Source organism: Hippocampus guttulatus, chromosome 2 (assembly GCF_054856545.1).
Source record: "Hippocampus guttulatus isolate MCC_2025c chromosome 2, RoL_Hgut_1.0, whole genome shotgun sequence".
Lineage (NCBI taxonomy): Eukaryota > Metazoa > Chordata > Actinopteri > Syngnathiformes > Syngnathidae > Hippocampus > Hippocampus guttulatus.
Genome location: NC_141262.1, coordinates 9,130,824 through 9,142,352, shown reverse-complemented (window position 1 = coordinate 9,142,352; position 11,529 = coordinate 9,130,824). Strand labels below are relative to the sequence as shown.

Below are 11,529 nucleotides of genomic sequence, written 5' to 3'. Positions count from 1 at the left end.
GTCTCGCTTTACCCAGTGGAAGAGCATTTTATTGTTCTGCCTGTTACTATACATGGTTAGCATAGATATTTTTTTAAGGAAAAGAAACTGTTTTTGACAAAATATTTAACATTGGATAATTTCCCGTGGCACACCCGATGCTATCATGTTGGCACAATGGTTGGGAATCACTACTTCTCTTAACTTTGCAGATCAACTACCACCTAAAAATAATTTGCTGTCCAAACAGAACTTGTACTTTTGTATTGTATTAGAAACAGAGGAAAAATGAGTTATGAATAAATACTGCCAGTGGCTGAAGCCAACATCTTTTAAAGATCAAGCATGACAAACAAACAAACCTTAGATTAATTTTGCTTCTTTTTCAGTGACATGAGTGCCTACACATACATACTAAAGAATTAAATATTTCAACAGTCTTGGTTTACTTCAGGTTGTTTAAATTCAGTACATTTATGTGTTCAATATTTTTTTCCTGAATAAAGGCAATTAAAAAATTTTGAATGACAAGTCCACAAACTCTCCTTTATTAGCAGATTTATTACTGATACATGACAATATTGTTCCAGTGCGCAAGTCTTTGTGTTTCACATGGAGTTTTGAGAATTTGCACAGTTGGACATTAGACTCTTGGTGGACAACACAACTTAAAACAGAATGTAAACAAGAAATAGATGGTGTTCAAAAAATTCCAGCAGTGTGGACAGCTCGACCTTTCAATCTGGGTCTTGAGGGGAGCAGGGTGGAAAAAGTCCCCGTGTATTGATTAATATCGGTCTAATGGATGATTTGATCATCTAACGCCAAGGGGGAAAAATACAACGTAATTCAATACTAAACTGAATCATCTTCCTTTTATAAAACTATACTTGAGTAATTGAACTGAAAATGCTGGATTACTAAACAGATGAAAGGCCAGAGCATAAGGCAAGCAAGCTTGCATTGTACTGTATTTACAGTCATCTATTTACATTGTCAGTAGTACAGGCGGACTTTGTCTCCCCCTGCTGCTTCCAACTGGTTTCACTCTTTTTTTTCAGCATCATGCTTGATTGAAATCCTATTCGAGGAGCAGCCAAAGAAAACTAAACGCAACAGGGCGGCGGGACACCTGTGGAGCCCGGTACACCAGAAATGGCACAGCCAAGTCCTGACACTCCCTCAGGATAGAACACAAAGTGGGGGTGAGGAAAAAGTAAAACTGCCATTAAAGAGACAAATTAAATTTACAGCGGTCACAACTGAGCATTCGGCGTAACATAGGTGGAAATTTTCCATTGTGGATATCCTTATTAGGGTCACGCTTGATCCTATCCTAGCTGACGTTTGGCGAGAGGCGGGATACACGCTGGATTGGTTGCCACCCAATTACAGGGCACTTGTAGTCAAACAACCACTCAACCTCACATCTAAGGGTAATTTAGAATCTTCGAATAACCCAAAGGCTTTTTTTTTTTAATTTAAATAAAGTGGAAAGAAGACAAAGCACAAGGGGAAAACACACGCAAGCACAGCGGAAGAGAACACTCAAACTCCATATACGGGAGCAAGCATTGTGCTGCCAAGAGCATGTCTCTCTCCCAAGTCAAAATATACAAAAGCTGCAGTCATTACATGAAAAACGAGTCCAGCAGACAAATGAAAATCTTAATCCAAACCTAAAAACACATTCAACAAAAGGCCGCGACTACAGTGAAGTACACAAAGAGATAGTTGTTGAAGAAGGATGTCGGTGCTGCAGAATGAACCAGACTACGAGCAGACCATGTCTTGGCTGGACGGGCAACAGATTAGGTCCCAATTTTAAAAACACATTTTTTTTTTTTATCTGTGCTTCACGCCTAATGCATGTTACTTTACTAGTCAGGTTACGTTCTCAGCTAGTCCAGTCACACTGTACATAAAAAACAAGAAAGGAACATGAATAAAATGTTGAATTAAAAGACCATAACACCCATACACAGTGAGACAAATTAAGAGAACCACAGAGAAGCCTCCCTCCCACCCCGTCCCCCCCAAAATGTGGGAGCTATCAAAAGCTAAAACTAAATGCAGACAGCAATTGGTGCTTCATGTTGTGTTTGTGTGTTCATGTGGAGACCGGACGTAGGAGGGGTTGCTGTTCGGCTGTGGGTGTGGAGTGTGTCTGCCCACGGACAGCGACAGAGGCCCTCACGGAGGTGTCTCTGCACTGGTTGTGGTCTTTTTCTTTGGTGCCTTCTTCACCGTCTTGCTTTGTGTCTTCCCAAGGGAGGGGCGGGACAGGAAAGAACAAAGACAAAGCAAGTCAAGAACAGTTGGTGACACTGAAGGACAATGTACAGGCATCTAGATGGTGAAGACACCCGACCTGGGGTACAGTTCACGCACTGCCTCAGAAAGCCAATCTCACATGAGGGCCTTGTCCCAAGCATCATAGAAAGTTGTCAGATTCAAGTGGATTCTCACTGAGAGTACTAAAGACTGCTTATTTTTTCACTTGACAAGGTAGAGTGAATGTGCTTGGCATGTGTCGAAAGCATAGCCTCAACGCAAAATGACATTTGAGACCAGGGAGCCAACTTCAAATGCAGTGGCAGGCCATCTTGCTTTTGTAGGGGTTGACCCGACTTCATACCACCAATATCATGTCGCAATTATACAAATCACAAAAACAGCATGTGCCTCATAAATCATCTGGACCAGTTGGAGTCATCAACAAAATCCATCCATTTTCCGATCCACTTATCCTCACAAGGGTCACGGGGGGTGCTGGAGCCCATCCCAGCCGTCTTCGGGCAGAAGGCGGGGGGGACACCCTGAACCGGTTGTCAGCCAAACGCAGGGCACACAGAGGCGAACAACCATCCGCGTTCACACTCACACCTAAGGACAATTTAGAGTGTTCAAACAGCCTGCCATGCATGTTTTTTGGAATGTGGGAGGAAACCGGAGTCCCCGGAGAAAACGCACGCAGGCCCGGGGAGAACATGCAAACTCCACACAGGGAGGCCGGAGCTGGAATTGAACCCGGTACCTCTGAACTGTGAGGTCGACGTACCAACCATTGGACCACCGGGCTGCCTTCATAAACAAAATGTTTCGATGAAATAAATCACAACACCAGTGATGCATTGATGTGTTCAGATTGCTAAACAACTGTTTGCTAGTCAAAGTTGCCCATCACGTTTTGCTCTGACCGACCAGTCAGAGGGTAGAAAATTCTTGTTGTGACTGAGGGCCAGCATTCTGGGCCTGTGATGACAAATTACATTGACCAGCACTACTGATTCTGAAGGCCCTTGGCAGATAAGAATGGGTTTTGGCCTCTATGGGTCACCAAAGAGGCTAAATTTTGGTTGGTCAAAAAAAAAAAAAAAAAAGAAAAAGATCACATCCACAAACAGCACTGAAAGCAATGGAGCCAAGAGAAATGCTACGAAAAGAAGCTAATAGGCTGTTGGTAACAAATGAATGCAATTTCATGCAACCAATATTGGAATGTAGGTCAGCGTATCTGATAGTGTTTAAGCCAATGGCGAAGGCCTTGCTCACTCAGACTTCCCACCACTGCACAAACATGGTTCGTGAGGATTCGATGTCAAGTCGCATCTGCAACACGATCGCCTTCGCATCTCACAATTTTGTTGTTGGGGTGACAATGGTTGGTTTGTTTTTCCTACGATATTGCCTGTGGTTAACTTCTTTTGACACCTGCAAAACAGGTAATGCGAGTGTGTACCTCCGTCTTTGCAGCAGGTTTCTTGGTTGTTTTGGCGGCTGCGGCGGTGGTCCGCTTAGAGGCCTTTTCGCCACCATCCTCATCAGAGTGCTCAGTTCTTGCATCCGATTGGTCTGAGCTTTGGTGGGACGATATCTCGTCTGAAACTGACGTCGTAGTCATCGAGCGTGCTGTGGATTTGTATTTAAAAAAAAAAAAATGTTATCAGGACAGGTTGTATTTCTTCTACTTCTTCCATTTTTAGATTCAATAGTACACCAACTGCTTGTTAGTTTTAAAGCTGAGTAGTAATTTTATTAAATATACACAAAATGGAACAATGCTCCAAAACAAGACTTTCAGGCTCCTGAGAGAATCATCAGCATTAATTTCCGTGTCTCGCTTGTTTGCAACACGGAAATTGATGTCTTGCGTGTGTGAAAGCGTCAGTGCATTTTGATTGGCAATTTGTGACACCATCACATCGTGGAGCCGTGCGTGCGTGTCTCGCTCTCCTTCCCTGTCAGATTATTGTCATTGGCTGGCTTTAGCTGTCGATCAACGTCACACAAAGAAGTTTTATGGCTAGGCTTGAGCTGTACATGCACCGCGAGTGTGATAAGTCCACAGAGATGAGAGTGTTAGAATGTTTCAATACGTTAACTGTTCATATCTAGATGGGTATGATAACGATTTATCGCCCAGCCTAAATTTCACTCATATTCAATACCTTATACAGTAATAACAAAATGTGGCCACACAAAGAAAGGTTTTAATACTAAATGAAAGCTTTTTTTGGGGTATGATGGGCATATGGACCCTTTCCAACAGAGAACACACAGTGATCACATGCCTATTCACACTTCAGCATTCACAAATTCACCAATAGATTCTGCTTTGGCGCCATCTGGTGGTATCTTGATGCCAAGAAATCATTTTGGCATGTGGTGTTGTGTTTAGACAAGTAGTGCTTGTTGCTACAGTATTTTGTGGCATCCATAACCAATTGTAAACCTTTTTAGGAGGGGTGTCAGTGACTGGCACTTCCTTCGCTACCTCTAGCCGGACTCGCTCCCTATCTGCCGCAAATAGCAACGCTTTACTGTAGTCCCACTTATTACTACCGTACTATTATGGAAGAGCCCCAAAATGAAATACAGTACTTTAATTCCCTTTCAATTGCTTTTACATACATTTGTTTTATTTTTGTATCAGAATTACTCTTGTACATTTCTTTGTCTGCCTTTTCCGCATTCCGTCTACAGCTTGCGAGGCCGACACAGAGACTTACTCTGCATTGTCTTTATCGCCATCCGACAGCTTTTTAAAGTTCTTGAGCAGAGAAAAAGAGAAATTGACACAGCGACCAGGTATCCACATCTCAGAGAAATAGCCATGTGGGTGACCAGTTGACATCCAGCTCAATGAGAATTCAGTCGATGTTTACATGTGGTCTTACTCTGTCGTGCAGCGGCGCTCCTGGCCCGGGGCAGCGTGCTCGCCCCCGAGCTCATGTCATCCACCGAGTCTCGTCTCATGCGGGCATCTGAAGAATGCAGAGACAGCTCATCCTCCGCGTTGATGAGTGTCAGGTCCTGCATGCTAAAACTGCGCAGCTTGTCTGACAGCACACCCTGTCCCTGCACAGCATTCAACAAAACACATCAGACTTAGGACAACGTCTGATGATTCTAATGTTAGACGAAAGACATTTGAGAAACAGATTGCCCAAATACCAAGATGTATACAAACAGTCCCAAGAAAAAAAGCAGCTTTGCATATGGAGTACACTTGGATGTTTCAGATTATAGAACCAAATTAAAAATCTCACTAAAACAAGCAAAGTAAATACCTTCAACAAAAGATAAGATAAGAATACCTTTATTAGTCTCGAAACAGAAGACACGTCCAACCGGAGCGGGGCTGGCAGAGTGATTTCAGAGTGCTAACAGCGATAGCCCAACCAGTAGGGAAAGCGTTGCTTTCTGAGTAAGCTGCTACAGAATCACTGAAATTCAAGCTTGGGCACTGTCGACCTTATGCTCTTCCCCACGGCCATGAAAACCAAGTGCGGTGTGAAAAGGCCTTAATACACGGCACGGCACCCTCACCTTGGTGGCTGCAGTTACTGCAGCATTGGCAGCCAAGTTGAGACCCCGCTTTCCAAACCTCATCATGGTCTCATAACTCCTGTCTTTGGCCTGTGCAATGTAATCGTCTATCTCCTGCAGCATGTGATGATGAACAAACAAAAAGAACAAAGGGAAACAATGGAGCTAAATGCAAAAATACGACAATTTAGGAAACCAACCAAGTGGCTGTCTTTACCTTCTCCTTGTTGGACAAGGTTGGGTGGACAAACTTGCGGTAGAGAACACTGGAGCCCTTGGTGTACGGGGACAAGAGCCAGATCACAAAAGCGATCTTCAGCTCAAAGTAAAAAGGAAACCTGCACAATTAAACCCAACACAGAGAATGTGGTTTGAAACCTCAGCCACTGTGAGCTCACTTTAAGAAGGCAAAGCATCCTTTGATAGTGTTAAAAATATCCAGTTCACATGGCACTGGAAACACATGAATGCGTCAATTGATATTATATAAACGCTTATTTATTACAAGCGCACGGAGAATGATGATCTGACTGATCATGTGCAGCTACTGACTCACCATGAGAGGAACAAGTCCGTCGCCGTCTCTGCTGTGGAGAATAAGGCAAATACTATCCAGTACATCATCCATTTGACCTGAATTCATATAAACACAGACGGGGAGGGGGTGTTGTGAATCACGTGCCAAGGCAAATGGCGTTTAACAAAATGTGCTTACATGAAATGCAAGATATGCGAGTCATTCAAATGCGTATCAGTATGCATGGTTTCATTTCCCGCAGACACAAACGGAATGTAGGGCATCACAAAATACGATCACTTTAGCACAAAATGTGCTTCAAACAACTGCAAGTCAGCCAAGGAGTTGAGAGCATAAAAAATGTTGAATCCAGTGACACCAAATTGGAGCAAACAGAAATCAGAACACTTCTAAAAATGGTGGCCTATACACACTCCCCTCCTTCTGTTGCCGCCTGCTTGAGTAGCGACAGACAGAAGGGGGGAGGTTGCTATGGTAACGTGTCAAGGAGGAGGAGATTGTTCTCAAGTGCGAATCCAGGCGCCAGGCCAGCACGCTGCTGCTGCTCCTGCTCTTCCCCTTCGTGGACCGACCTCCTTGCTCTCATCCTTTGCAGTGATGAGAATGAATAAGCAGGGAGGACCCCGTTTTATTTAAGATGCAGCCATGCACTCAACTAGCAGTAATGGCCGTCGGACAATAAACTTTTCAAACGTACCATTATCGATACAATGGCAAGCGAAAGTGAACACAACTCTGGTCAAATCAATGTTGTTTTTTTGGGGTGTGCTATGGTTTTTGGAAGAAATGGCAAAATACAAGGTGTAATAAGAAAATATCGGACATTTAAAAATACATCCACCACGTGAATAAAATAAAAAGGAAAAAAAAAGCTACATAAATGACTTCAAAACTTCAAAAAAAAAAAAAAAATGGGCCATCGGGCACAAATAGAAACATCTGTTTGGGGAAACGTGAATGAAGCCATCACATATTGTGAAGATATTTTTTTAAGATGCTTTCACGTCAATGCTTTACAGTGATCTCTTTATTATAAGCATAAACAACTATTTCGACACGAGTGCGTTCACTTACTTGCCATTCCATTATGTAATTTTGGTTAAACACTGTATGCCTAATGAGACCGAATCCAAGAACAGATTTCAGCTTGTGGGGCAAAATACAAAAACAGCTGTTAGTACGATGCAACTACAGCACCAACAATGAACAACTATTAAATTAGCACCCCTCTGACTGTGTTCAAGCTTTTCCTCTTTCAGCAAAGGTCGAGATTTTATTCAAGACTTCCTGTATTTCATTGAGCAAATGTACCTAATGTCATTGTCGGTGGTGTGCATTAAAGTTGATATCTGTGGAAGTCTTGCTTTCCTTCAAATGCAACCATGGGGACATTTCACGACACTTAAGAGAGAGTAGAGAAGAAGCATGAGTCTCTGTCTTGGCTAATGTAACTTTATGCATTTAATACTACTTAAATTTCAGTGGTCAGCATGCCCTGCACCCACTGGACAAAAAAAAAAAAAAACCTGTCCTGCGGTTTTGTTCAACACTGTTGACATTGTTGACCTACGCAAGCCAGAAAGAGCTCATCAGCAGAGGAAAAGACAGTCGACAGCAACCTGGGGCGAGACATCTTCAAAGTCGAACAGTAGAGAGAGGACAAAAATGATGCACTCGGATTTTGTAACCAGCGGTGATACTCACATATTCCTTCACATTCTTCGTTTTGACAGCCTTGTATGACGCATATGCTGGATAGAGCGTCCCAAAGGCCAGGCTGACGGGATAGGTGGGGAAAAAAAAAATAAGAGTCAGGGTTAGAAGAGATAAAATAAGAGAACAGAGGCTCTTGGTGTGGACTCTAAAACCCAAACAAATGACTTCCTGCTTAAAAGGCTTGTGAGCCATATTTTATCTTGTAGCTTTCTGTATTATCTGCCCTTTTATGCTGAGATGATGGCCGGCGGTTTGTCAAAACACACAAACCTGATACACAGAGTCAGGAAGTGAGATAAGATGTCTGCCATGGGTGGGGTGTTGTGTGATTGGGAGGTTTTTTTGGGGGTTTTTTCTGATGTTCGTTCACCCAAAGTGGTGAGCGTTGTTGATGTGACAGAAGCAGTGAGATGAGTGCAGAGAAAGAGCGGTGAGACTACAAGCGTTATTTTTGTCATTGTCATATTATGTCCTTTGGCAGTGTGCTGCTAATTATGCTTTGGAGATGCAGAACAAGGTACTATTTCCAGGACCTGATAAGTTGAGGTTAAAAGCAAGATGAGCCGATGTCATATGGGTGACGTACGCCAGTGCCGGTCGCTTATTGGTAGAGCGCGTACCCGTGGTTAGAAAAGACAAAAATAAACTTGTTAACGTCATATTGCCCTGCTGATGTGCCTTCACCCCACAGTATTATATGTCTATACCCTACTACAGGAGATCTCAGGCACTGGGCCACAGACCGGGTTCGAGAAATTCAATGCCCCGGTGGCTAAGCAGTCAGTAAAATCAGTAGTCCTACTTAAGGAAGCTGACTCGCACTAAACCCGCTCTGCGTAATATTTTGCGACAAGCTTGCAAATGAGACAACCAAGCCATCAAACCTGCTTTGACACACGAGGCCCAATCACCTGACAGTAAAGGAAAAACGTCCAGATTTTATAGGGGGGGGACTATCCCAAGATGGGGCCTGCTTATCCTAAGAGCTCCTTGAATGTTTTGTTAGAATTTTGTGACAAAGATGTCTACTGTCTAAGTCAAAAGATAAAAGAAATCATCCTGCTTGCAGTGCTTACAAGATCATCAAGGATTTGCATAGACCACAAAAATTATCCCTGACTTTGTAATCTCATCCAAGACGATTCTTTTCGTCAAACTTTGTGGGAACAGAGACCAGATTGAAACCACAGACACAAAGTGGGTCCTGATCATTTTGTACATGGATGAATATGTACAAAACATACTCTTCCTACGAAGGTCTTGGCATTCACAGCGCAGCTACTGCTCGGGTATGCAGTTGGTCTTCTGTCCCAGGTACAGATGAACTCAGTCACGTGCATGGCACGAGGCCACCGACTGAAGAACTTGAATCGAGCAAATGGCCCACCTCTCCATCGTTACCATGAGTTCTTCCTCTAAAGGCTTTCCACCTCAGGCGCAGCAGTGTGGAAAAGCCAGACAGACGGATGCTCTCAAAAGGTAACCATTTGCAAGCTCTAGATATAGAAGATAAGTATATGCAAATCACTGCCAGAAGTAGTAACCTTATATGGAACCTTATCTGGCTACACAATTCTGTGAAGAGCAATGCAGCAGTAGTGACAGCTGCTGACTTTAGTCGAGTCATTCCCTGCCTATGTCACGGCCTATACGCTGGAATCACCCTATGACGTTCCTGGCATCCGTTCTTCACAACGTACTTTGTGTTAAAAATCTGCTTTTATCAGCTGAGTTTCTGCAGTCATGACAGTCTACTGCCTTGTCATAACGGAACCAGTGTTATCCTTATGGTGAGGAGGGCTTTATTGGAACAAAAATCTGCCCTTCGTAAGTTTCCAATATGTTTCCAGCAACCAGGGACGCCTGATCAAATTGTTTCAGTTCGGCAAAGCGCGGACAACTCCTGCCAATAATACTGTCAGGTGGTAACGTCACTGGCTAGCTATTAGCTACCAGCGACTGCTTGGTTGCGACGCGTCATGTTAATTAATGAGCGGTTGAATAAATTACGTAATTGCCAGTTTGAAGCGTTTATGCCTGCGTGGGCTGAGTAGGAGCAGAGCATGACCGTTGTCACGGGAGACAGCCTCGTCGTCCAGCATCAGATACACAGCCGATGAATGGAGTCGCCGCTCAGACGTGCTAACACCGGACCACCACCACAACCACAACAACAAAAACAGTCCGGTACTCACACGACCATCCTCGAAATCATCCACGACACCATCTTGCTGGTCTCCTGCCGCTTGCCTTCTCCGCCTCGAGGTTGAAACGGTGACGAGCTAGTGGGCTAAGGGCGCTCCATTACCCTCGTGGACGCCGCTTGTGGTGAAGAAGCTGGCCGCCGGGGGGGGTCGGTTGACAGTCAGGTGCGGGGAGGCAGCGGCCGAATGTGTGCTGCAGTCTCTGGCTACAAGCTGCTTTGCGTCGGGGTGTGAGGCTTCTGCAACTGTGTGCTTCTTAAAGGGGCAGCAATGCCCGGCACCAATCTGAAACGGATTTAAGTTTTTTGCTGCCCCTCCCATTCAGTCACGCAGAGTGAGCCAACGCTTCAATGTGGTCCTTATCCAAAATGAGATTTTTGCGGCACTCTTGTTTCCGTTACAATTGCAATACTTCATAGTTTTATTTATACACATGGTATTTAAATATAATATTGTAAACAACTTAAGCATCATGATTAATTCATTGTGACTCCTGCAGTTGGGTGTGACTTAACAATGGGGGGGGGGGGGGGGGCAGTACAATGCAGTCATCAAGAACCAAAGGAAGAATACTTTCACAACTACTGAATTAGTGAACTTCAGTAGTATCAATCTTTTTGCAGAAGATAGAGAAAATATGCCTGCAGTGACTGTGATATTGCCTGTCTACATGTGCTGATGCACCATTTGTTTTCAAATATCCAGTGATTTTTTTGAGGACCGCTGACGTGAATGCCATTTGCGTAAATTCTAACAAGGAGCACCGTTGACGTAATTTGTTGTCAACTATGTTTTTCATGTGAATGGGTAGAGAGAAGTCTTGGATTGTGTCCGTGCACACTATATATTCCCTTAAAGTGCACTATATGCATGTGATTTTTGTTTTATCGGTATTTGGTGGAAAAAGTTGCAGAAGCATTTGGATGTGTAAAAATAACTTATAATGCAATATTGAGCAAATACTTGTATCTAATGATGTAATCGAACAGGTACCTGAAACAAGGTGACAGCAAATAAATCAAAATGTTATCTTTCGTGGTCGCGGGGCCTCAAGCGAGTTCTTAGTTCACATATTCTTTGGGGCAGCTCTGTGAACAAATCAGACTCGACCAGGAAAAACATCAAACAAATTACACACTTTAATAACAGTTTATTCGATGTCTCAAACATTATACCAATCATAGTTCTGACATTGCTGAATTCAAGCCCTGTGATCATAAATGATCTTTAGTGTTCTCTATTAAATCAGTGGTCTGGATC

At 43.5% G+C, this 11,529-nt stretch overlaps 1 protein-coding gene across 1 annotated transcript; it reads right to left on the bottom strand.

Moving 5' to 3' along the window:
* Positions 1–511: 511 nt before the first annotated feature.
* Positions 512–10,528, bottom strand: reep2 (receptor accessory protein 2). Its single transcript, XM_086134809.1, has 8 exons — positions 10,261–10,528; positions 8,054–8,126; positions 6,368–6,444; positions 6,029–6,149; positions 5,812–5,925; positions 5,160–5,340; positions 3,722–3,891; positions 512–2,241 (listed from the first exon to the last, which is right to left on the bottom strand). Exons 1-8 carry the CDS (start codon positions 10,290–10,292, stop codon positions 2,173–2,175), a joined length of 837 nt encoding a protein of 278 aa, XP_085990935.1. The 5' UTR covers positions 10,293–10,528; the 3' UTR covers positions 512–2,172.
* Between the last annotated feature and the right edge of the window lie 1,001 nt (positions 10,529–11,529).

What these genes read in the sequence shown, in the direction of transcription:
- reep2 (XM_086134809.1), bottom strand. Translation starts at nt 10,292, where the DNA reads ATGGTGTCGTGGATGATTTCGAGGATGGTCGT. An exon ending in CGAAGAATGTGAAGGAATAT is followed by an intron (nt 6,445 to 8,053) that starts GTGAGTATCACC and finishes ATATGAATTCAG; the next exon opens with GTCAAATGGATGATGTACTG. An exon ending in CCTTGTCCAACAAGGAGAAG is followed by an intron (nt 5,926 to 6,028) that starts GTAAAGACAGCC and finishes CACATGCTGCAG; the next exon opens with GAGATAGACGATTACATTGC.